The 25,620-nt window shown below is 40.8% G+C and overlaps 1 protein-coding gene across 2 annotated transcripts in view; it reads left to right on the top strand.

Moving 5' to 3' along the window:
- atrn (attractin) overlaps nucleotides 1-25,620 on the top strand; it is a 108,013-nt gene that overhangs the window by 48,295 nt on the left and 34,098 nt on the right. For both annotated transcript variants that reach the window (XR_008573402.1, XM_054796144.1), the window contains exon 26: nucleotides 13,116-13,194. Coding sequence is in view for 1 of the 2 variants with exons in the window: in XM_054796144.1 (XP_054652119.1) it covers nucleotides 13,116-13,194 (79 nt within the window). In the remaining variant the exon portion in view is untranslated. The remainder of the gene's footprint in view (nucleotides 1-13,115; nucleotides 13,195-25,620) is intronic.

Below are 25,620 nucleotides of genomic sequence, written 5' to 3'. Positions count from 1 at the left end.
TATAAGTATCATATTAATTGTTCATATTAACGACACAATTTGGACATGTTCCCTTGTTTTGCTAGCTATTTAGACAATAATGGCTGCGTGTTGACTTGTTTTCAGTGTATAGTAAATCTGTACTGCTATACAAGCTGTACTCTGACTACTCTAAAGTTTGCTTTCTATAGTATTGCCCCTTGATGTGATATACTGTAATGAAAACTAAGCTACCCAACCGAGGTAACCATACTCTACTTCACAATGTCACAGTACATATAATACCAGTCAAAAGTTTTAGAACACTCCAATTTTTCTGCAGGAAAAACTTACATTTTTAAGTGTTAAGATGGTCTGTTTCTCTTCCATTGTTAATGGCCGTTTTTCTTGCCATTTTTGTATCAACAAATTACTTTCTCCAGTACAATACTTTTCAACTGATGCTCACGAGGGTATAGTACCACAGTGTGTTCCGAACAATGTTTTTATGCAGACAGAGGAGGTAGTAAGTACTCCAGAACTTGGAGCACCTTTAGGAATTAGTTGCACCAACTCTAAAATATGCGTAATTCTTTTTTGTTTTGGGTAACCTTACCCTTTTAATTTTTTTTTACCTCTGGCACTTCACCACTTACCATTGTACCATTTCAAACTATTCATTGGACTTGAAGGACTTGAATTTCTAAAAATAACTGGAAAAATTGGGGTGTTATAAAACTTTTGACCGGTAGTGTATTGGAATTAATCTTTCCCCTCAATGAACCACAGTTCCCCCCCAATGCCAGCAGCACTCTTGCACGCTGCTACCTACCACCGTGACAGACTGTAGGCAAAACATAATTATCTTGCTACTCACTTGTGTTGCCAGCTATCTAGACAATGATGGCTGTGTTGACTCATTTTCAGTGAATTGTACATCTATAGTGCTCCACAAGCCGTACACTGACTATAAAATATACCGTACGCAAGTTTACTTTCTACAGTATTGCTCCTTGACAAGATAGAATCAAAGGCTTGCTGAAGTCATGTTCATATAGGATCTGAAAGACACTTTTTGTGTAAATCCAGTGATGTCAGTCATGCGAGTGGATGTAAATAATCCGTCAATTAACGACATATTTGGCCAATTAGACGTGTCGCTGAATTGAATTGACGCTGCAATCATTGTTGTCACAAAGTCAACAGCTGGTGGGCACTGCCACGGTAACGAGCGGCAAATAATCGCCAGACAGTTGCCACGGTGACGAGCCTGACTGACAACCACTGTCGCTGAAGTCAAGTGTGTAACCAGCCTACCAAAACCTGGGTTTGGGTTGGCCTTCCAGGTCATGTGTCATTAACAGACTTAGGCGTGTATGTGTGCGTGTGCGCGCGTGCACACTGAGCCGTGATGGATCTCTTGGCCACGTGCCATCTCTACAGGAACTGCTCTAATATGTTATTGATTTAAAAAATGACTGAGAAGGATTTACTGCAGAGCTGTGTCCACGGCACGCTTGGCTGCATGCGTGTGTTTGTCTGGGCACGTGCTGAGTGTGCATGATATGCCGCCCTACACTAGTAGTGACCCTTTACCAGAGAAAGCCACTTCTTTGCCACTTCATTAGGTACACAGATAGATATAATAGATATTATGTTCCGTTTTGATTGATTTAAAACAAACGCTAATCTATTTTCAGATGATGGTGTTGTCATAGCAAAATAAAACAAGGCCTTTTCATGCCCAATCCCTGCTGTGTTTACTTCTCCAACTTCATCCCGTGTTGCGGTGAGGCCTGATGTTCCAGAAAATTCCGCCTCCCCTGAGAGTGAAACTTCTCGACACAGTTGAGGTGCACTGCGGCTGCCTTTTTTTTTTTTTTAAAAAAAAAAAAAAAAAAAGAAAAAGAAACACATTCTGCTGGGAGCCTCTGCGCGACATAGATGCTTGCCGTGTATTTTTAGCATGCCAGCAGTCCCCAGTGGGAAGCAAAGCGCCGGTTGTTTAGCGCACCTGCGAGTGTCTCTCCGAACAGGTTCACGAGTTTGAACGGTTTAACTTGTTTAAGTTTTGCGTGAACATACTGTACATGGTGGACAGGGAGAGAAGTTTAGTTGTGATGCAAACACAATTTATCACAATGGTGATAAAAGAAAATGTAACCAGCCCCATGTATACACCCACCAAAAAATCTGTCAGTACAGATGTGGGAGTTGTTAATTTGATCATTTTGTTTTTCCGTAGCAAATAGGCCACATGTGTCAATGAAGGGCCGAGACACTGCAGGTTTTCTTTCCAACCAGTTTCTCCAGCAGGTGATTTAATTATTGAGCGCCTTCCCTCAAATTGAAGGAGGTGTTGATCATTAAAATCACCTGCTTTAGTGACCAGCTGGAAAGAAAACCTGCATCGTCTGAGCCCTCCACGCCACAACTTGACACCCCTGGAATAGGCTAACCTAGCATGATAAAATGTAGCTGTAATGTTAGCACTTTAGCTCACATACTGTAGCTGTGCTAGTGTTGATGTTTCTTTAGAGGCATATATATTTCCAAAATTGATGACTGAATTCTGAATTGTGTGACCTCAGCGGGGTCTGATGTTAGATTCCAACTGTGTTTATTTACAAGCGAGCTGACTTTCTTATCTTTTGAGCTTGCTGAAGCGAATACTTCTAGTATATGTTGTTTTGTGTGATTTCTGTCGTGGCGGTGGTTCAAACTCAGACATCTTGTGTGACATATTTAATAATATTGCATATAAAGATACAGAGCAGGCTTCCCTACACATATTAAAATGCACCAAGGAGCTTTGCCAACAATCTGTCAGTCAGCTGCAGGTGTGCGAGCTGGAAGTGTGTCATGTTGGTCTTCAGCAAATAGGTTAACCTAACATAATGGATAAATGGATGGATGGGTAAAAAGCTTAACATGTACACAAGTAACTCAAAATTAAGTAACTCGGGTGTATTCTGTTGCCATTGATCGTCGTTGAAATGTTTCTACAGCTTAGTTGCAGTCCCACCTGTTAATTGGATATGATTTTAAAAGGCATGGATAAAGTGCACAATAGCACGTCTTTGAGAGGCACAGTTTGGTATGGACTAACACAACTCATAAAAAAAAAAATTATTAAAAAAATAATAATAAAAAAAAATCCAAAAGTCCAGTAGGGTTTATTAAAAGCACTTTCAAGCACAAGGGTGGGATATCTGACATTTAATTAACATTGAGAACACTGAGAAATACAACATACTAATACTAAATTATGGAATCTTATTATGGGTCACTGACATGATTGATCAACTTTGCTTAAATATGTTCTATATTGGTTGTAGTTATGTTCTACATTGTTTGCTTTATGAAAGCGAATGGTAAATTTGCAAAAATTGCATTTATTGTTCATGGCGGGAGCACTGACACGATCACCAGTCGCAGAAAAGGGGCGGTGAACTTCACAAGTAAATAAACATGGTGGTATACGAGACAGAGGATGTTTACAGTGATAATAGCAAAGGTTTGAGCGATGTGTGATTAGTTTTTGCGGAGGAAGAAACACCTGGAGATGAAATAGAGAAGTTGCAGAACAGGCAATTAGCCGTATTTATTTGAACCACCGGCGATAAAACTAGCATATATGATGCAGAGGTGTCCGATGACCGAGACATGAAGATGAAGATTGCTCGGCTTCAAAACACAGACTGTTGAGTGTAAATTACCTTGGAGTTGATTATCCTTCAATTATTGTTTTATATCGGCTTCTTAATGAGTGGAAAGGGGTCCTTATAGCCTTTTTCATTGTGTATTTTGTCACCGTCGCTGACACCATCGCCCTCCCCCCACCGTCAACATATCGCTGTGAAAGTATGTTTTATAACATGTATAATGCTTTGAATGCTTGTTGCTATGGCGGCATAGTGTTTAGAACACAATATGTAAATAAGACATGACTGACCCTGTTCTGTGGCAACTGATGTCGTTCTTCTTGTCCTTTTTCCTGTGTAGCGTAGCATCAGGAATAGCATCCTAGCAACCAAAATGCTTTTATACCATACTTTCAAGCCAAATGCTTCTTGTATAGGTCTTACAGTATCACTCAGACACTGAACAGCCAGTGGCAACACAACGATTGGGCATGACTCCTATTTTGATAAAAAATATACCGAATGAAGTCGACGAGTTACCTCGACGAGCGCTTGTTTACTCTGCTTTCGCTGAGAGGGTGGACTGCGCTGACTTGGGAAACGCCCCCTTTTCTGAGACTGGAGTACGTCATGGCTACAGCCATGAACAATAAATGTAATTTTTGAGAATTTACCGTTGGCTTTCATAAAACAAACAACATAGAATATAATTACAAACAATATAGAGCATATTTAAGCAAAGCTGTTATATCATGTTAGTGACCCTGGAAAGATGAATGCATTATTCACGAAAAAACCCCAACATATTCAACATCTAGTGATACACGAAGTTCCTTAAACAAAACAGACTTGAATGGGTTCATACCACCAAATTTCTGGAAAGATTTGTTATTTGTTGAACAATTGGAGGATGCCCACTGGGGTACATTGTGGTCGTTTACAACCGTGCAATTCTCTGATATTTAGATATTTACCTTTTTCTGTATTCTAAGTAGATAAGTACATTTCCTTGTAGTGTTCCTTGTAACACTCTCCAGCCACTTAAAATTCAATTCACTTGAAGGTCTTCCACTTCTTGGCTGCGCTACGGGGCTTCCCTGGTCGTTGTGCAGGGGCATCATGCTCCTCTCTGGTCATGTCAATCATCATGTCTGTTTACTACTATCCATCTGCTCAACCACCTTCCTGTTTCTTATTCCTCATGCATCTTCACCTGCCTTCATCTTTCTCTTTCTCCCCCTCCTTCTTCCTTCTCTTCACCACCCCCTGCCTTCTTGAACGTGCTCGCTTTGCATGTTGACCCCCTTGTCAGGTCATCAGCGAGATGCCAGAGGAAGATGGATCAGATAGCTCGAGGAGCGGCCCTCTCCTCCTCCTCATCTTCCTCATCATTGGTGCTGCGGTGAGGCTGAAAGCCTCTCAGCTCTGTCTTGATTAATAATGAAGGAGTCGGATCAGTCGCTCCTCTTCCTCACCTTTATTAGCTGCAGGAACACCCAGTGCTTCATAATGGATAGAAGCGGGGAGTCCCTTGAGCCATGCGGTGTGCCCCATGAGGTGCTCCGTGATGATGATGATGATGATGATGATGTTACAGTGCTGTTTCTGTGGTGACAAGGATGCTGCTGCTCAGGTAGCACACATCATATAAACAGTTATATAAGCTAATTGGCTATTACTCAGTACAGACTAAACCTGGATGCTTATTCGTGTCCTAGTCGCTGGGGCAGCAGTGTCAGTAGTGTCCCTGTTCCACTGGGGAGAACGCCGAAGCATTCCCAAGCCAGCTGTGAGAAATAAGCCCTCCAGCGTGTTCTTGATCTGTCCCAGGGCCTCCTCCGAGCTGGGCATGCCCGGAACACCTCACCCCTCACCAGGGAGGCATCTGGACTAGATGCCCAAGCAACCTCAACTGGCTCCTCTTGATTGGGAGCAGCGGCTTTACGCTGAGTTATCATTTTCCATTTCATAGGAGCAGATCGTTTCACATGTTCAAGGATACCATCTTTATCCGTATGTTGTTCACGCTTGACTGGTCATGCAGCCAATGTTGATTTGTCCACTTTCTGAGCTTTGTGCGACGTCTAATTTCACTTCACTTTTTGTTTCGTTGATGCCCTGCAATCAGAAGAGTCTGCCTCACGCTTGGGAGACATTATGAAGGGAAAAAGTTAACTAAAAAGAACGAAAGTGACTTTGTCCTTCCTCAGTGTCGCAACACGAGACTGTGTATTCTTCTACCTGTGTATTTTTCCGCACGTAACTAATTCTCTTTTGCTTTTTGTACACTATTAATAATAAGAATTTAATTAAGTGCTTGTTATGAAACCATCAAATTCAAACCCAATTTAGTTTGTCTATGATGCCACAAGCTTCTTGAAAGTGTGTTCAGGTCTAAGACCATATTTCTTCTTCAGAGTCATTCTTGTCTTACCTTGGCCACGTTCCATTCACCTCTGAAGCAATTCCTTGTCAAGGAGCCTTTTAACACAGATGGCAATTGGCGAGACAACACATCACACCCACGGCCCCTCCCCCTCCTGTCAGGTGTCATGGCAGCTGCTTTAATTAGCCATGTGAGAGGGTAAGTAGAGGAGAGCTCGTCCTCAGCAAATGGCAACAAAAAGCTGGACAGCTCAAACCCTTTGCTAACTGGGACACGCGCACATTGACCCCCCTCCTTCGCCACCCACAGTGTGGACATGCAGGTCGCCATGCGGTTCACTAAACAAAGTTATCGGCCACAGTGCCAATGCTCTTGTTTGCCACCCTGGAGAAAAGGGCAGCAGGCGGCGGGTTTAGGAATTCAGCTCGGCCCGCTCTGTTGCTGTTTGCCCTGTGGCTGTTGTCTCACTGTCAGCTTGGACCATGACAAGGCCCTCTCTCGCTCGCTCTGCAGCCACTTCCACTTTCCTCTCAAAAAAGCTCACTTTTCAGCTACTCAACACTGGCCCCCACATTTTTTTGTATTTTACATGGTGTCACGATACACTAAGCTTATGCGACAAGATGATACACGATATCATGAGAATGAGTTGAGACAATATTTTGACATTACTTTAACTCTTTCACTGCCAAAGACATCTATTGACGTCTTTTCAAAAAGTAACGTTGACTGCCACGTCTATTGACAGTTCTCTTTTCCTCCAACCGGCAGCGACACATGGTCTATGAAGAAGACGGATTGTGGGTTGAGAGAGGAAAATGGCGAAACACATGCAGAAATCGAGCTGAGATCGAAAATACAGGCAGCTAACACGATCACAGACCTTGTCTGTGGGTGGATCTGCCTTCAGTAGTGACGCGGTCGCGAAAGATAGAGGTGACATGGGTGATGTAGACACAAATGCAGTTGACAATGGCAGCCGAAGCAACAAGCTAGTGGTTAGCGTTACTGAGCTGTGTGGCGCGACACCGGAGCCTGACACCGGAAGCAGTTCAGTCTGAGTCGGGTGACTCAGAACACAACCCTGATTCTTCTGACGAGTGGCTGTCGTCTGGATCTGTCAGCAGCAGGGATTCATCCCCACATCCAGCAGATCCCACCATCACTCTGCTTGGATTTGCTTCTCTGCAGGAAAAGCTAATTTTCTCTGTTTTTTGGTCAAAATCTGTTGTTTTTGCTGAAACTACCCTATGTTCTACTGCCAATATCGAAAGACCCAAAAAGGCTAAAAACAAACTTTTTTTTTCTGATGAAAGAAGAGAGTCTAAAGTTTCTTTAGATAGTTTCAGTGTTTATGTAGACCTAAAATTCAATATTCTTTGGGTCTTGAAAGTTCAGCAAAAATGCCGAAGTATGGAGCTCTGTGCTCTGAACATGGCTAGCAGTCAATGAGTTAAGGAAAAGTACAATTACAAAATATAGGACTGGACATAATTTAAGTTAGTCACAAAACAATGCAGGTACATTTTTGAAATGTTTAATATCTTTGCATGCATAACCTAAGCATGATGCTTTTAACTGAACTTTTTGACAAATTGAAACAAAACTCAAAATGATAAAGTCATGACTAATCATTTATGCTGATGTATAATTATCAGTGGCGTCGGTGCATTTGGTACACACTGTAGTCAAGATTCAAGAGAGTTTTATTGTCATGTGCATGGTAAAACAGCAGTTATACTATGCAATGAAAATCTTGAGAAGCCTGATGGCCTGTGGGTAAAAGCTGTTTGCCAGCCTTGTGGTCCTGGACTTCAAACTCCTGTAGCGTCTGCCTGACGGTAGGAGTGTGAATAATGAGTGTTGTGGATGTGTGCTGTCCTTGATGAGGTTGTGTGTTCTTCGTAGGACTCTAGTTTTATAAATGTCTTGCAGTGAGGGGAGGGCTGCCCCAACAATGTTCTGTGAGGTCTTGATCAGCCGCTGGAGTGCCTTCCTGTCACGTGTTGTACAGTTACCATACCAAACAGTGATGGAGGCGGTAAGGACACTTTCGATAGTGCATCTGTAGAAGCAACTCAGGATTGTGGTGGACATGCCAAATTTCCTCAGGCTTCTCAGGAAGTACAGTCTCCTTTGGGACTTCTTCATAATTTGTTGGGTGTTGTGAGACCAGGTGAGGTCCTCGCTGATGTGTGTGCCAAGGAACTTGAAGGTTTTCACCCTCTCCACCTCAGTCTCATCAATAAACAGGGGTTTATGCGTCTCCTATTCCCTTGTTCTTGGGTCGATGATCATCTCTTTAGTCTTATCTGTATTGTCTCAGCTGCTCTGGGGTGGAGTGGCGGAAAAGTGGCTTCCAATTCGTGCCTTTGGCCTCTCCGACCATCAGCAAACATTTATTCACATACATACACCAGTGTGGGCAGCACTGGAGGCAAGGTGGGTGAAATGTCTTTCCCGAGGACACAACAGCACAGTGACTGGGATGGAGGAAGCGGAGATGGAACCACCAACCCTTCCATCCGTTCTGGACAACCTGAGCCAATGCTGCCCTGTTTCTTCTTTTTACATTTTGAAGCTCTACTTAGAACCACCTTAAGGTCCAACAGTGCAAAATGTAAATTCTTGCAATTTTTCAACTAGTCATAACATTTTGATCTGGAGTAGTGTATAGGACATACATGTTGGAAACACTGAAGACAGTTTAAAGTCTTCAACATACCTAACGTCAATGTTGAAGAATATCGAAGGCAATTTAGTCAAAGGCTACGTTCACACTGCAGTTTAATTCCAATTATTTTGCTCATATGTATCTGAAATGTTCATGTCAGTGTGAACAGTACAATTGGATTATTTTTTCTCAAATGCGACTCAGGCCTCGTTCGTATACAGATAGAAATCCAATTTGATCTACTGCAGTCTGAAAGGTCAGGTCGCATAAATCCGACCTGTATGTCATTGAAATGTGCGGTTTACCATGCAAGACTTGGATAGTGGTACTCACCGATGTAGGAAAAAGTTCTTCTTGTCATCCGAAAATAAAAAATGTCAGTGAAGCGGCTCACGGCAATGTCCCACCACTCCTACCACCGACACACTCCTCGGAACAGATGCCGTAGCAAGTTCTCCACGAACTGCCATTGCCTTAGTTCTTGCACGCTTTCATCGTAATCTCCTACACGTAATCATTTGGTGAAGAAAATATTGACTCCCGCACAAAATCCTTGAAATTGCCACAAACGTGTGAAGGAAAGCACACACTGCAGTAGTCTTGATCCCATAAACATATGGAAGTGCGTGTGATGCCGTGCTTTTGCGTATGCACAGCACTTCCTGGATGCTTTCCGTTCACATTAACAAGTTGCATTTTTTTGATAATGTGAACGTCTACATAAAAAATCTAATTCTAACCAAAATATCAAAATTGGGCATCATACCCTGCAGTGTGAATGTAGCTTAGCGCATTCAATACCAAATATGTATTTATGCGTTTTTATAAACCCGAATGCCCGATTCCGAAGACATATTCATACTTCTTTTACGTTTTTTTGCGCGAGAGGCAAAAAAGAGGTGATGATGCAACTGCACACTAATGGATGTCACTTTTAGAGACGTTTTAAGACATAAAAAGGCCACAAGGTGGCAGAAGTGCATTTGATTAGAGCTAAACATGTGAATTTGAATGGAAAAAACATACACGACAGCAAGGAAGAGGTGGAAGAACGTGGAGGAGTGTAGGAAAATTGTAGGGAACAAGAGTTCCAAATGTGAAAATTGTAAATAGATCATGGTGTTATATTTGTAAATTGTTATTTTGATATAAAACAACCCTTTTTTGTCTTGTTTATGTTGTGGTATAGTTGTTTAGATATTTGAGCTGTCACAAAAGCAAAACATTTGTGTCAAAGTGAAAGTTATGCTTGAAATGTTATGCTTTTCACAAAAAGCTGGTTTTCTCCCTGTTTTAGTCGGGAACTGATACTTACCTATGTTACCTACTGCTGATTACAGAAAAACGGAAAAAGGTTTCTGATGAAAGACGAGTGTCTAATCTTGGTAGGTTCCATGTTTATATTGCCGTAAAACACAATATTCTGTGTGCCTTGAAAGATCAGTCAAGATGGTCTTGGCCGGTACTGAAGGGGTTGTCTTTTGGAAAAATGGCTGGGATTGAATGAGTTAAGTGTGTATTTTGTTAGACTTCAAGCTATATCATTATGTATTGGAAACATTTGTATCTTCTGTTGCGCGCTTGTTGCAGCATGTAGTCTTTTTCCATCATGTTGTGCATTTTTTGTTCCATGCAGTTGCAGCTCAGTGAAGTATGACACTTCAGCTGAAACATTCATTTTGAGCCTTTTTTTTTATTATTATTTTTTTTATTTTTTTTTTTTACAAAGCCTCGTCGTGAAAGTGCTGAAATCTAGAAGGTGCAAGGCGGAACGCCGCGTGAATGCTGACAGGAAATCAGCGAGAGGCGTGACAGTCGCCGAATGAAGTTCAGATTGCAAGAGATGTTGTAGATGATGTGTTGGAACGCGCACAAACCCTTTGTTTTGGTAGTTCTGTTCCTGTCCTTTTCGCACGCACACACACACACACACACACACACACACACACACACACACACACAGGCAGAGGAAGTGACATGATGTGACATCACCTTTCAGACCTCAGGTGAATTTTGTGTTGAAGTGCAAAGTGATGTTTTTTCCTTAAGCACCGCCTCCTCTGTCATGTGACACGATTGACTTAGTGACACCATCATTATAGTTACAGTGCCTTGCGAAAGTAGTCGGCCCCCTTGAACTTTTTGACCTTTTGCCACATTTCAGGCTTCAAACATAAAGATAAAAAAATTGGATTTTTTTTTTGTGAAGTATCAACACCAAGTGGGACACAATCGTGAAGTGGAACTAAATTTATACGATATTTTAAGCTTTTTTTAACAAATAAAAACGAAAAGTGGGGGTGTGCAAAATTATTCGGCCCCCCTGAATTAATATGTTGTACAACCACCTTTTGCTGCTATTACAGCTGCAAGTCTTTTGGAAGTTTTGCACATTCTTCTGTGCAAAACAGCTCAAGGTCAGTAAAGATTCAGGTGGATATGTTTAGTTTGGAACTATTCCACTGTAGATTTTGCTTTATGTGTAGGATCATTGTCTTGTTAGAAGGTCTCAAGCCTTTGCAGACACCAACAGGTTTTCTTCCAAAATGGCCGTGTATTTGGCTCAATCCATCTTCCCATCAATTTGAACCATCTTCCCTGTCCCTGCTGAAGAAAAGCAGCTCCAGACCATGATGCTGCCACCACCATGTTTGACAGTGGGGATGATGTGGTCAGGGTGATGTGCAGTTACTTTTACCCCAAACATAACGTTTTGCATTTTGCCCAGAAAGTTCAATTTGGGTTTCATCTGACCACAGCACTTTCTTCCGCATGTTTGGTGTGCCTCCCAGGTGACATATGGCAAACTAAAAATGGGACTTTTTTATGGATTTCTTTAAGAAATGCCTTTCTTCTTGCCACTATTGCATAAAGGCCAGATTTGTGCAGTGTTCGGCTAATAGTTGTCCGATGGACAGATTCCCCCACATCAGCTGTGGATTTCTGTAGTTCATCCAGATTGATCATGGGCCTCTTTGCTTCATCTCTGATCAGTGCTCTCCTTGTTTGGGCTGAGCTGAAAGTTTAGAGGGACGCCTTGGTCTTGGTAGGTTTGCAGTGGTCTGATGCTTTTTCCATTTCAATATGATTGCTTGAACAGTGCTCCGCAAGATGTTTAAAGCTTGTGAAATCTTTTTATATCCTAATCCCGCTTTAAACTCTCCACAACAGTTTCTTGGACCTGCCTGGTGTGTTTCTTGGTCTTCATGATGCCGTTTGCGCTTTATACTATCTATGAGACTATCACAGAGCAGGTGGATTTATACTGAGACTTGATTACGCACAGGTGGACTCGTTTAGGTCAACATTGGATCATTCAGAAATCCTCAGCGAACTTCTGGAGTGAGTTGGCTGCACTGACAGTAAAGGGGCCAAATAAATTTGAACACCCCACTTTTCAGTTTTTTATTTGTTACAAATTTTAAATATATTGTATAAATTTCATTCCACTTCACAATTGTCTCCCACTTTTCTGATTCTCCACAAAACAAAAATCAAATTTTATATCTTTATGTTTGAAGCCTGAAATGTGGCGAAAGGTCAAGGAGGCCAAATACGTTAGCAAGGCCCTGTTTTTGTGTGTTGCAGTTCCCTCGCTCCATCGCGGTTCGCTTTTTGCGGACTTGCTGTTTTGCCGGGGGGGGTGTTAGTGCAATTTTTGTGTTTTTTTTTGTTTTACTTTGTATGAATGTGCATTGTGTTCTACAACCCCGGATTGGCTAAGTGAGAACCTGCCCGTTGTCTTCTGCGTCCTGATTGTCTGTAGACCATTGGCAATCAATCTTCTTCGTGCCAAACTGCCGTGTTTCCTGTTGTCTGATCACTAGCAAACTTTGCAGAACTCTGTATATTTGCACGTTTTCCCCCTGACAAAACCCACAATGTCGACGACACCCAAAAGGTAGAGGAAGATGCTAGCCATTGCACAAAAAGTTTGAAGGAAGGTAGATGTTACGCGGCTGTAGGTCACCATTATGGAATAAATTCATCTTCGGTTGGAGGAGGAGGTGGAAAATACAACGACAGGAGCAATATGTTTTAACAAGGATACAAAAACGGTTCAGTGGAGCGTCGCCAGGACAAAGATGCATGGTCAGAGGAGTGAAATATGAGTGAGTCACTTAATCATTTCTTGTATCCAACCTCATAGGCTAAGCATTAGAATTTAAACGAAGTTTTGAACTTACTGTTTAAACAAGAGAAAATGTGAGGAAATGTTAATGCCTGTCTGAGAAAAGTGTATAAAGTGTATGGTGAGGGGTTTTACAGCCTTAAAACATTTAATAATTGTAGACAAATAAAGTTGGCTACTTCGCAGATTTCACTTATTGCCGGCTATTTTGGGAACCTTTCCCCCACGATAAACAAGGGAACACTGTACAATAGATTTGAAGTTGTTGCATCTAAAGGTTTTTTTTCATACTTTTTGACTGTATTTCCTGTCCACCTACAGCTGCTTCCTGTCTCTGCTGCTTGTGGCTGCAGTCGTCTGGAAGATCAAACAGAGCTGCTGGGCGTCACGGCGACGAGAGGTTGGTCTCACTCACTACACACACACACACACACAACCTTTGATTTTTCTGGTACACTCCAGAGCAGCAGTCATCATTTTACTTAGTTTGTGCCAGGTGATATTTAAAAGCCACCAAAATAAAAGCGAGTCGACAAGTTGGTTGAAAGTTAGGGTTTTAATTTTTTTTCAAGTCACACTTTTTCTTTTGACATTTTTAGAGCTTTGTCATATTTTTTTTCTTATTACATTTTTTTTTTTTTATCTTAAGTGCTCCTATGAGGAATTTTTTTCCCATCAGCAGCATACCACCACTTTGTGGTCACATCCCAGACCGTTTATTCCGCAGCAAAATAACAGGTTTGACACAAGCACCATTCCCTCAATGTTACCCAACTATAACTATAACTAGTATCTCACAAAGATAAGTACAGCACTCACATTTCAGCACACATTTTTATGGCAGTATATCTTGTCAAGGGAGAATACTATTGAAAGTAGTTTGTGTACAGCTTGTATAGCAGTATAGATTTACTATCTACTGAAGATGAATCAACAGAACCTTTATTGCCTAAATAGCAGGCAACACAAGTGAGGAAAGGTAATTGTCTTGTCTACAGTCAAACATGGTGGTGGTAGTGTGCAGGAGTACTGCTGTTAGTAGGAGAGCTGCAGTTCATTGAGGCAAAAGATTAATTTCAACTGTGACATGTGAAGCAGGGCGTCATCCTTGATGAGTTTAATGAGTCATAAGAGCATGTAGCATATCACACATTGCCTTCCTGAAGTATTGCACATCAAACAGACTTTGCTCCCAAATCTGGGTGATTTAAATTGTCAGTAGTGACAAAATTAGCAATTGTTTTTGTCTTTTGGTCTTGGTGGTGGTAGCCTGCATGAGTACTGCCGGTATTGTGAGAGCTGCGGTTCAATCAGTGGAAAGATGAATTCCAGCATTGTACTGGGACATTGTGAAGCAGAACATCATCACCCTCCCTTTGAAGCAGGAACTGGGCCTCACAGCAGTTTTTACAACATAATAAAGAGCACAAACACACCCCAAGTTGACAAGTGTCTTGCTGAGGAAGGTGACGAAGTGGTCCGGTACTGTATGTCTCTTCCACACCTGAACCCAATTGAGAGCATTTTCAAGCGGAAGGAAGGTGAAAGAGCGCAAGGTGTCTTAACATCCACCAGCGCCACCAGTGATGTCATCATGGAGGAGTGGGAGAGGATTCTAGTAACAACCTGTGCAGCTCTGCTCAATTCCATGTCCAAGAGGATTAAGGCAGTGCTAGATAACAGTTGTGTTAGCCCTAAATATTCACCCAAAGGACACAATTTGTACATGTTTACTGTGAGGGGTACTCATTTATGTTGCCAACTATTTACATTTACATTTATGTGGTAACATACTTTCAATGGATAGCAAGGGAATGCCCTGTCTCACACCCCCCCACCCCCGGTGTGAATGCAGTCCTGGTCCATCACAGGCATGCTGATAAAGCTGCAGCAGGATCGCTTTAGGCCTCGTAAGATGACAGCCGCCAAAGAAACGATTTGCTCCATTTACGACTCTCATTTATTTTCCATCCATCCTCCGAGGAAGCGCCTTCACGTTTTATGTTATATGCTGCAAACGGGTCGACAGAGGCCGGACCCGACTTTGATTGACGGCTTTCTGTGGCCAGATACTCACTCGTTTAGTGATGTCTGATTTGACTGCTTAATAGCACACCGTGTGGACTAAGTGTATTGGGACACCTTTAGGAACTGTTCATGGGTTTGTAGGTCCAACTTAACTTTAATGTCTAACTTTATTAAGATACATTTTCATAGAAAAAAATGTGTTTTTGTGCAAAATCAACATTAGGTTTTATGTTCCACATGGACAAAAAGTATTGGGATAGTCCCAGCAAGTGGAAAATTGAAGAAAATGTCGAGTCTTTGCTGCTAGAACAGGTAAGTCTTGGGGCTAGTCTGTACGCCAGAGGCAGATGGCATGAAACACTTGTTCATTCAGTGCAGAGTGGTGCAAAAATTGTGGAACAAAAAACAAGCACCATGAAACATACAACAAAAGAGGTAAAAAAGTGGAAACTACTGGGATGCACCTCCAAAACAGCATGTACGGATATAGTCCATAAACCTTCCAAATCAAAGTTTTAACTAGAAAAGCCCAGAGGATAAACAACATATTTGCGACGACAGAGACATGGGGGGAATAATCTGGCGTCTCCCCGCTGCATGCAATCGGCATTTGAAGGGTGATAATTACCACAGCAAAACCAGCAGTAGTACAGAACACAGGGAGTGTGCAAGACTGTAAAGTATTTTATGTGCATGCATTCCACACAATTGGAACAGAAATTGACAGGGTCCCCACGGGTCCTAAAAAAAAGTCCTAGTCTTTAATGCAACTTTTGAATTTGAAGGCCTTAAAAAGTCCTAAAGTGTTTGGAATGTCTTGAATTTTTGAAAGGAAGGTATAAACTTAATATGGGACAGAGCAAGTGGCAGGTGTCATCTGCATTCTTTAGATCAGGGGTGCTCACACTTATAAATATAGAAAGTATATATATTTACGGGCGCACGGTGGTCTAGTGGTTAGCATGTTGGCCAACACAGTAACAGTCTGGAGATCGGGAAGAGCTGGGTTCGATTCTCCCTTGGGCATTTCTGTGTGGAGTTTGCATGTTCTCCCCGTGCGTGCGTGGGTTTTCTCCGGATACTCCGATTTCCTCCCACATTCCAAAAACATGCATGTTAGGTTAATTGGCGACTCTAAATTGTCCATAGGTATGAATGTGAGTGTGAATGGTTGTATGTCTATATGTGCCCTGCGATTGGCTGGTGACCAGTCCAGGGTGTACCCCGCCTGTCACCCGAAGTCAGCTGGGATAGGCTCCAGCATGCCCCTGCGACCCTATAACAGGAGAAGCAGTATAGAAAATGGATGGATATATATTTACTGTATTTATTTTTTTTTAAATATGAGTAGGTATTTACTGTATGTAGGTTATACATGTATATCAGGAGTGCACGTACTTTCTCAGCATGCAAGTACAAGTCAAAATGATCTACGTCTTTCTATAAAACATATAACATATGCAAAATGTAACCAGTCAACTCTGAAATTATATTGTAAATATTAATTAAAATATATGAAGTATATATTATTTCACATTCACATTTTCAAAGTTTACGGTAATCTGTAAAGTAGTTGCTATCATAATTCACTTCAATATGGAAATAAAGATAATGACACATAACTCCTAAATAGTTGCGTACATAACCTGAGTACTGGTAATATGTCAGTCAAATTAGCTATGTAATGTTCATTAGGGCACACAGTTCATGTATTACATCCAGTTAGCATTTGCTATCAAACATTACCCATATACGAGAATTTAAAATGATGATGCAAAAGACAATGCAGCCGAAGTCAAGGCAACATATTGAAAAGGTTTCACCAATGGGCACATTTTTAATTTCATCATGAAATAATAGTTTAAGAAGCAAACGTGTAGAAAACACTGATTTCTGTAGTAGAGTTCATGATGTGAAGCAAAGCCAGTAAACAATACACTTTTTTCCACGTAACTAGCCGCTACAAGTGAACAGATAACTTTTGTTATAGATATAGACATCTTACCGCTGAGTTAGTTCATCCATAATCAGAATAATAAAGATGAGAGTTGCACCTTCGTGTGTAGCTTGAAACGCTGCGGGGGAGCAAGCGCGAATCAGGAGGGGAGCTTAATGTCAGCTGACTGTCATATGACAACTACAAAGTGACGTTTACACGATTGACCCAAACTACCTTGGCGATCTACCGGTAGCTTGCAATCGACAGAATTGCCGCCCCTGCTCTAGATGTAAGTTGTCAGGGTTTCTCATACATTCATTTATCAAATTTGCTCCACCACAGAATGAATTTGGTGCTTCCTGTTTGCTCATACACAAAGTATGACTGTGGCGGTATGCATCATAACACACCTTATGCACACATGCTCTGCCAGAGAATACAACGTAGCAGAATAGGTCAGGTTCGACAATTTAGCCACTTTGTCGCTATATTTAGTGAGTATGGGTGTGCATTAAAAGTGAAAGACAGGAAGTGTTTCTTGCGTGATGCATTTATTCAGTAATAAATAGAGGCGCTCCTCTGTCGCATGGCAACACCTTACATAGTCGACAAAACACGCCAGCCAGGGGTGTCAAACGTGTGGCTAAGGGGCCATCTGCAAACTGCGGCTTGTCTCCCATGGATCTGTGGTACATTGCAGAAACAAAATTAACAAAAATGAAATGAAAAATGAAAAGTAGTAGAGCAAAAAGGCAGAATGTAACTAGAGAAAGCTAAAATGTTTGTACTAATAACCACTGTTGGGCCAATTACTTTCATAAAGTAGTACTAGTTAGTTTACCACTTCATAAATGTAATTAGTTACCAGGGAAAGTCATTATTCCAATACTTTTTTTGAAAAACCTTCAAATATGTCAAAGAACTGTGATTTATTTAATTGTGAATTGAAGATATTTTTATGTTTTATGTCGTATGACAGGATGTACTGCAATATGCGGTGTTTTTATTGTGAAGGCTGGAAGTGTGCTGTTTGGTCTTTGGCTGCTGACGGTTTGTGTGGTGTGACAGTGAAACAAAGCTGCGTACTAATAAAACATGCCTTCCGAGCCGCTGTCCTTTCGTCGTGTTGAGCTTGCACAGCAGCCATCTTAAGATCCTCGCTTACACATATTTACAATCCGAAGGCCAAACTTGGAAATGCTGAGCTAGCAAGTTTGTTGCTGTGTGGAGCATGTCATCACTCGCGGGACGATCATTATCGGCAGAAAATCCGATACCGGTATGAACCAATATTTAATTTTTAGGCTCCTTTTTCGGACATCCCTACTAATAAGTAATAAAAACACAAGGATTTGTTTTAAACTGTAACAAAAAAATGGGAAATATCAAAGCCGCAACATAAACGGGCAAAGACAAGGAGCTTTACAGGTACTTTACTGCAAATAAAATAATCATTTACACTCTCTTCTACACTCTTCAAACTCTTACTGCTGCACTTACCTGCATTGTTTCACATTCTTAAACAGAAACCAGTCATGCGTCATGGCAAATATGCACATTGTATGATGCCGTTTTCCTGTGTCCAGGGCAATGTAAGAAATGTTGTGTGTTGTGGCATCTTTTGGCAGGTGAACGGACCCGCAATCCATTTAAGCTGATGTCATGAACTCTTATTTTGTGCTTTTCATGAGCTGAAGAGCCTCTCGGCTGTGACCTTCCACTCACCTTCAGCCCTGCTCTCCTCTTAGAGTCTATGCATCACCCGCCTTCCCTCTTCAGGCTAACCTTTAGACTAAATTAGCGCCGGGCTCTTATTTGTGTCGTGCTGCTAAAGGCAAAGTGGAAACACATTTCATTTTTTTCTCCATAAATGTTTGGGTAAGAAAAACAAGAAACAGGTCACATCCACACAAACATCTTTAAAAATGCATACACTGTGTATTTTGACATTTGGCCCATGTGTAGTGAGCAGAAAAACCTAAAAATGTATTGCTGTTCCTTGCAGTCAGTGTTTATCATTGACATATATTTAAGACTGCAGGATTTAGTCCACTTTATACGCACAAAAGTCCCCTTTTATTCATTTTTAGCTAGTAGCCTACCTTTTCCACATCTGACTTTCTTCATGCTTCTCATTGGCAGCTATACAAAAGTGTGGCCTGAGGGTGCATTTTTGTCCCAGAGCAAAATTTTTTGGTCCTCTGTATATCGTGAAAAATAAAATGAATTCTTTATCAATGAGATATATTATTAGATATTACATCCCTCGCCACTTTGCAGTTCAAATTTAGTGGCTTCACTCTATCACCGTCTATTATTTTCTTTTCAAAAATATGTTAATTAATAAATCATGCTGTTATGTGGTTGAATATAGCGTATTATTTGTCAAAATATATGCATATTGGCACAAATGTGACATATTTCTTGCCTAAATTAAGCATTTTCATGCATAAAAATGGCTAATTGAACTAAAATACAAGTTTAAGGCATTCAGACACTGAGAATATGTACTAGGGCTGTCTTCGACTAAGGGTTTTCATAGTCAAATCTGATTTGTTAGATGTTGTCCATAGTCGACAAATGGTTGATTTTCTTCTTTTTTTTTTTTTTTTTTTTAGAGCAGAGCTAATGGCGATCTCTACTATACAAATAAACCGATCTCAGTTGCAACGTTTCCCACCTCCAAAGGAAAAACAAATAAAAACAAATAAACATGGTTGGTGTGCAACAACAGTACTTTTTTTTTTTTTTTTGACACGTAAATCAAGACGAACAAAACCGGAAGACGGTCGCTGTTGGCACACAAAATAAAATTGGCATAACAGCCTTACCAGTGATAAATGGTTTGCTGTTGGTTGTTGTCATGTGATATGTACACAAGTTGCACTTCACTTTCTGAGGTTCATCTTTAACCTTTTCAAAATACTTCTACATTTTGGATGATTTTTTTAAGTAGCCTTTACGATCCGATAAGGCCGTCAATGTTGCTGATCTTCCTCGCGTTCCAAGCTAGCGCTCACCTCAGCACCTTTTGGATTGTGCCTCTAAAGCACATGAGTGTATTAATGTGTGTTAGGTATAGGTCTTCTGTTAAACACACACGTCATTTTCAATTCATTATTAGGACAAATTAGGCTGTTTTTGTATCAAAATAGGGTATTTATAACAAAAACAAAGGCATTCTTTGTGGACACCCCCCATGTAGTCAGAATGGTGCAATCTTGATCACATGACATTTTTTTAATGATTTGACGGCCAGATTGATAGGCGAATCAGACTCCTCTGAATTGAATCATCGGCTAGTCGACCATTCTAAGACACCCCTAATGTGTAGTATTCTACACTGGTCACTAGGTGTCACTAGTAATGTTACTGTCATTTTGGGTGAGATACACAAGCACCAGACTTGCATTCACAGTTTCAAAGTTTCCAGGTAATCAAAGTCATTATCATCAAAGTCGATATCATTCAACAATTCACAATTCAATGCAATTATGGCAATAGAGATAATTACACATAATTCCTTAATGGTTGTGTACATAACCTGAATAGTATGTCAGTCAAAATAGCTACGGAGCGTCCATTAGACACACAGTTCACCTGTTAGTCCAGTTAGCATTTGCTATCAAACGTTACAGATATATAAGAAATGAAAATGATTATGCAGCCAAAGTCAAGGTAACATATGAAAAAGGTTTCAGCAATGGGCACATGTTCCAATTAATCATGAAATATTAGTTTAACAGGCACAAGTGTAGGAGCAAAGCTGTCAAACAGTTCACTTTTTTTCTACATAGGAAGCCGCTACAAGTGAAGGGATAACGTTTGTAGGCATCTTACCGCTGAGTGACTTTATCTGTAACTGGAATAATAACAATGAAAGTTGCATCTCTGTGTGTAGCTTGAGACGTCTGTTTACCACTTCATCTTTGCCGCTGGGGAAGCACCAGCGAATCAGGAGGGGAGCTTAACGTCACCTGACTGATGCCGTATGACATCTACAAAATGACATTTATGCGATCGAGCCACACTACCTTCGCGATCGACATAATGGGCACCGCTGTTTTAGACTCAGCGTATTTAGTCGTTAAATATGAGGAAGAGTTAGTGAGACAAAGACGGCAGCAGGAACATCTGTTAGCTTGTCTTGTCATCGATGGTGTGCGTTGACTCTTCTGGGTAGCATGAGACAGTCAATAGAGTACTTCCTGGATGTTTCAACAACATTCACAGTTTCACATTTCACCATTTTTAACTGCTTCTTCTTCCTTCCTGCTCCAGACAGCCTGAATGATCCCCCTGACTTTAAGTATTCAAATGTGTCCCTTCAAATACGTCCATCGCAGAGGGGAGTCTATATAACGATGCTACATCATCAGGTCCATGTCCTTCACGCTGAGAGCCACAACAAACTTTACAGGTTTTTTAAAACTTCTGTCACTTCATAAAACATTTTTTTTTAGCCTTGAATACCAAAGAAGACTTGAAGGTTAACCATGTGACTTCTCCCCAGCCAATCAGTGAGCAAAGGCATTGACAATAGTGAAATAGATGTCATTAAATATAATTTAATTAGGGCTGTCAAATGGTTAAAATTTTAGTCAGATTAATCAGTTTTTAAAGTAATTAATCATGATTAATCACCATTAGGAACAATGTCTGAAATATACCAAGTTTTACTGTATTTAATGGACAAAGATAAATGACAGGACAGGATTATATACTGTATATTTGTCTGTATTAACAGCTCCAAATGAACTGAATATGTCAATCAAGCGAAAAGATACCACACAAGTCTAAAAATCTATTTGTCTAAAATCTCTTTAGTTGTAGCAGAACATTTGAATCACACTTTCAACGGTGTTATTATGAGCAATGAGGGGTTGTCTTCAAGACATTACATAATTTCAGGTAAATGTACTTCTTTTCAGTGTATTTTCCAGCATACTTAAATGTAGCAGATAGAAGTACATCCGAATCAAGAGTTACAAAATGAGTGATAGTAATAGCCACGTTTTTCTTTATTTTATCTTCCTGGTTATTTACACACACACACACACACACATTATAAAGCCGTTTTTGTGATGTTTGGTGTGTCCCTGAATGCATCTTGTGTTCTTGTAATGAGAATGAGGAAGTGTCATTCCCAGGATGAACGGGCTAGAGACGTGTGTGAGTTGGAGATACATAGAGTATATGGTGTTGGAATTGTACTGCTGTTGATGTGTTCAGGTCAGACTGAAGTTATAAAAGAGCGTCAGGCTCTGTGTGACTGTGGGGGGGATGCTCCACGGTGATTCCGTCTGCCGTCATAACGGATACTCTGGTGCGCATGCATTAATTACACCAAAAAATGGAACGTAATTAATGAAATAAATGAGTTACAGCCGTTAACGCGTTATTTTTGACAGCCCTAAGTTTAATAAATGCATATTACATTCATTACAATAAAAAAAAATTAAAAATATCGTCCGAATCGTGCCCAAAGTGCAGCCGGGGGGCCATTTGCCCCTCTAAACTCAATTTTTATTGGTCCTTGTCATATTGTAAACACAAAGTAGCAACTACAAAAGATTTGTTTTGTCGCCTACAGTGTAATGGAGAGGTGTGCAAAGTACGGCTCGTTGTTTTATTGGCCGTCCTACATTGGTGAAGTAAAATTAAAACAAAAAAAATTGGGGAAAATAGAGCAAAAAGGCCAAATGTAAAGATGAAGCGTTGATAGGAATAACAATAATATCACAAAGCTTTATATTTAAATATATGAAATTTTTTTAAGCCTTTTTACAAAATAAAATATAGAGGTTATCAAAGTGGTACCCCGCATCCTTTGATTATTCAAAGAAGTGAGAAAACACTGTATGTGGACCTTTTTTTAAAAGAAAAATCTCGATCCATACCAAAATGAAATTTAATCTACATAAAGATTTGTGGAAAATGGTATTAAGGGATTTTTTTTGTAGTTTGAAGTAGTATTTGCAGACTAACTTGAGTTGTTTGAATGAGTCCCTTGCTGAAGGACACTTCCACGGTGCTGTGGAAGCATCTTTCCCTCAAGCGGTCCCATTGTTTGGTTCAAGTGTCACTCTAAAACAGAACATATGTGTGTGGACAACATGGCTGTTCTCTCTGTGTAATTACGACGCCGCCACGCAGAAACACAGCAGTTGTGCCTCATACTGTGTCAGCCCAGCATGTCACAATATTGTAATTATGGAACTATTTCGTATCCTGCAGGTGGAAAGCTAATAATAATCCTTTGGCGTGACGAGGCTCCTGCGGCGTGCTTCCATGACGGGCGCTGCCGGTCACTGCCTTTGTTCCAACGTTTGCACGCTGACGTCTTACAAGTATTGTAATTGTCATTACGGTCACCTCGCCAAGGCCAGCGGGGTAATTGTCAGCCATTTGTGTAACTGTGTCATCAGAAGGCCTCCTATAGGGTTGGTATATTAATGAAATCGTGTTAGCTTCATTAGGTACTCTTCATCTGGTCCAAAAGCTCAATCAAAAATTTGGTACCTTTAAGAAAGAGTGCAAGCAAGCTTCCTCCAACGCTTTCCCTGTTTGTTATATGTATTTGCGAGCAGACTACTTCCTGGTTGGGTGACGATAATGTAAGACATTACAAAAGGAGCACATTTTTATTCTGGAACGATTCCATTTTCAACAGTAACTCAGTCTGTGAAAACCGCATTGGCCTGAAAGTAATACGCCATTTTATTCCGAGAAAAATCTGTCAACGACAGGTCGTCTTATAGTCGGAGTCTAAAGGTTCATACAAACCAGAAAGTGGCACCAAACGACTTCTCCCCCAAGCAAGTTAGAGCTTTTCTTCCTGTCACTCACTCGCACACACACACACACACACACACTAATGACCTGGGGAGGTGCAGCGTTGACACAGAAAGGAGTGAAAGGTTGTTAGCAAGTTGGCAAACAGAGGAGGCGTAATGTAGCCAATAATTGGAATTAGTAGCACAGTAAATATGACATGCTTGATGTCTTCATTGGACTGCAGCTTCCTCTCTGGAGATGTGTGCGTGTGTGTGTGTGTGTGCGCTGCAGGCTGGCTGAGTGAGATGACATTTAACAAGAGGCTCTCCACTCATTATTTGGCTTTCCAAGGTTTTGTCAGCCGCTCACCACAAAGCATCTTTCTTTGCAAGCGCCATTCCTTGTAGTCAGAAAAACACACGAGGACAAAGGAGGATAATGGCCACCAGACCACACATCTATGCTAGAACCCTATTGATTTTCCTATAACAGATGAGACATGCTTGATGTGCTGCCAGGTGGTGCCAAAGGACGAATCGGGACACTTTCCTTAAATATCACCCTAGAAGTCTTATTTCAGCAAGCATTGGATTCTATCCTGACAATACAATAGAAAGTGAACTTGGATATACTTTAGAGCAGTCAGTGCACAGCTTGTATAGCAGTATAGATATACTATCCACTGAAATGAGTCACCACACAGCCATTATTGTATAAATAGCTGGCAACACAAGTGAGTAGCTAGATAATTGTGTCGGCTACTTTGATGTCCCTATCAGGAAGTCAGTGCATGATATGCTGCATGCTCTTATGCTTCCTTAAGCTCAAGAAGGTAAAAGGAAGAAGATCACGCTGTGCGTCACCATGTCACAGTACATGTTGGAATTCATCTTTACCGTAAATGAACCGCAGCTCCCCCGGTGCCGGCAGCATTCATGCACGCTACCAATGCCATCCCTACTGTAAACAAGACACAATTATTTTACCAAAAGATGAGGAAAAAGTCGTTGGCTTTGTCGCTATTGATGATCTGATTTGAGATTTTCAAGAATTCTTTGATGTAGCTATCAGGAAGACGATGCATGATATGCTGCATGCTGCTATGCCTCATTAAACTTAAGAAAAAGGGAGGCACTCGTGCAACTCCGGACCGAGATGCTTACACCACCACCATGCTTGACTGTAGGCTTACATAATTATCTTGCTACTCACTTGTGTTCAGCTATTTGCTTCATGTTGATGAGACCAGAATAAAAGTGTATTCATTTTACTTCAGAAGAAACAGCTGCAAGCACCACAATACCTCCTGCTGATTAACAGAAGCGTTCCTATTATCAATATTTTTTAGAGTCACGCATAAAAAAGTCTGTTTTCTCTTCTCATTCGATGCTGACGTAGGAGGTCAAGGAAGTTTCAGATAGAAAACAACAGCACTGATGGTCATCTTCTGAACTTTGACTCCTTTTTGTTTGATCGCACAATCATCCCTGAAGATTTGAAGAAAATTGTTTGCAATTGTGACAACCGGAAAGTATTTTAGCATGACGTCAGCTATCTCAGGCACAGTGCTTTGGCTATAATCTATACTCATGGTGTTCTTTCTTTGCTCTATGACGGTCACTGATTACAAAAAATGTTTTTGAGTCAAACCACAAAGTAACTATCAGCATCACTTCCTGACACGACACTGCTTCTATTCTGTAATGAAGATTGAGACGTTATTTGGGATGCAGCAACACTTGTCCTGCTTTGAATTGAATTGAATTTGAATTGTCTGGCTTTTTGCTGCTGGTCTTTTCCAGATGGTTAAACAGGAATTTTAAGAAATATTCACCTGGAACGGAAATAAACTCCCTTTCGCTTAGCCACTTAAAAGTTCCAAATCCGCACCATGGACTGGAGGACTCTTTCATTTCCTTTTTTTTTTTTTTTTTTTTTTTTTTTAAATCAAGTTCTTGTTTAGATTCTCCCATGTGCTAACAGGTTTTCTTTCTTTGCTGTGTCAGCGTCCTGTGGCTTTTTGTCTCTCACGGCTCCCATGATGCATCTAAATCCTGCTAATCGTAATACCGCTGAGATGTT

The sequence above is a fragment of the Dunckerocampus dactyliophorus genome, chromosome 13 (genome assembly GCF_027744805.1).
Source record: "Dunckerocampus dactyliophorus isolate RoL2022-P2 chromosome 13, RoL_Ddac_1.1, whole genome shotgun sequence".
In the NCBI taxonomy this organism is placed as follows: Eukaryota; Metazoa; Chordata; class Actinopteri; order Syngnathiformes; family Syngnathidae; genus Dunckerocampus; species Dunckerocampus dactyliophorus.
The sequence above is the reverse complement of the archived record's forward strand: the minus strand, read 5'-3'. Positions and strand labels throughout refer to the sequence as shown.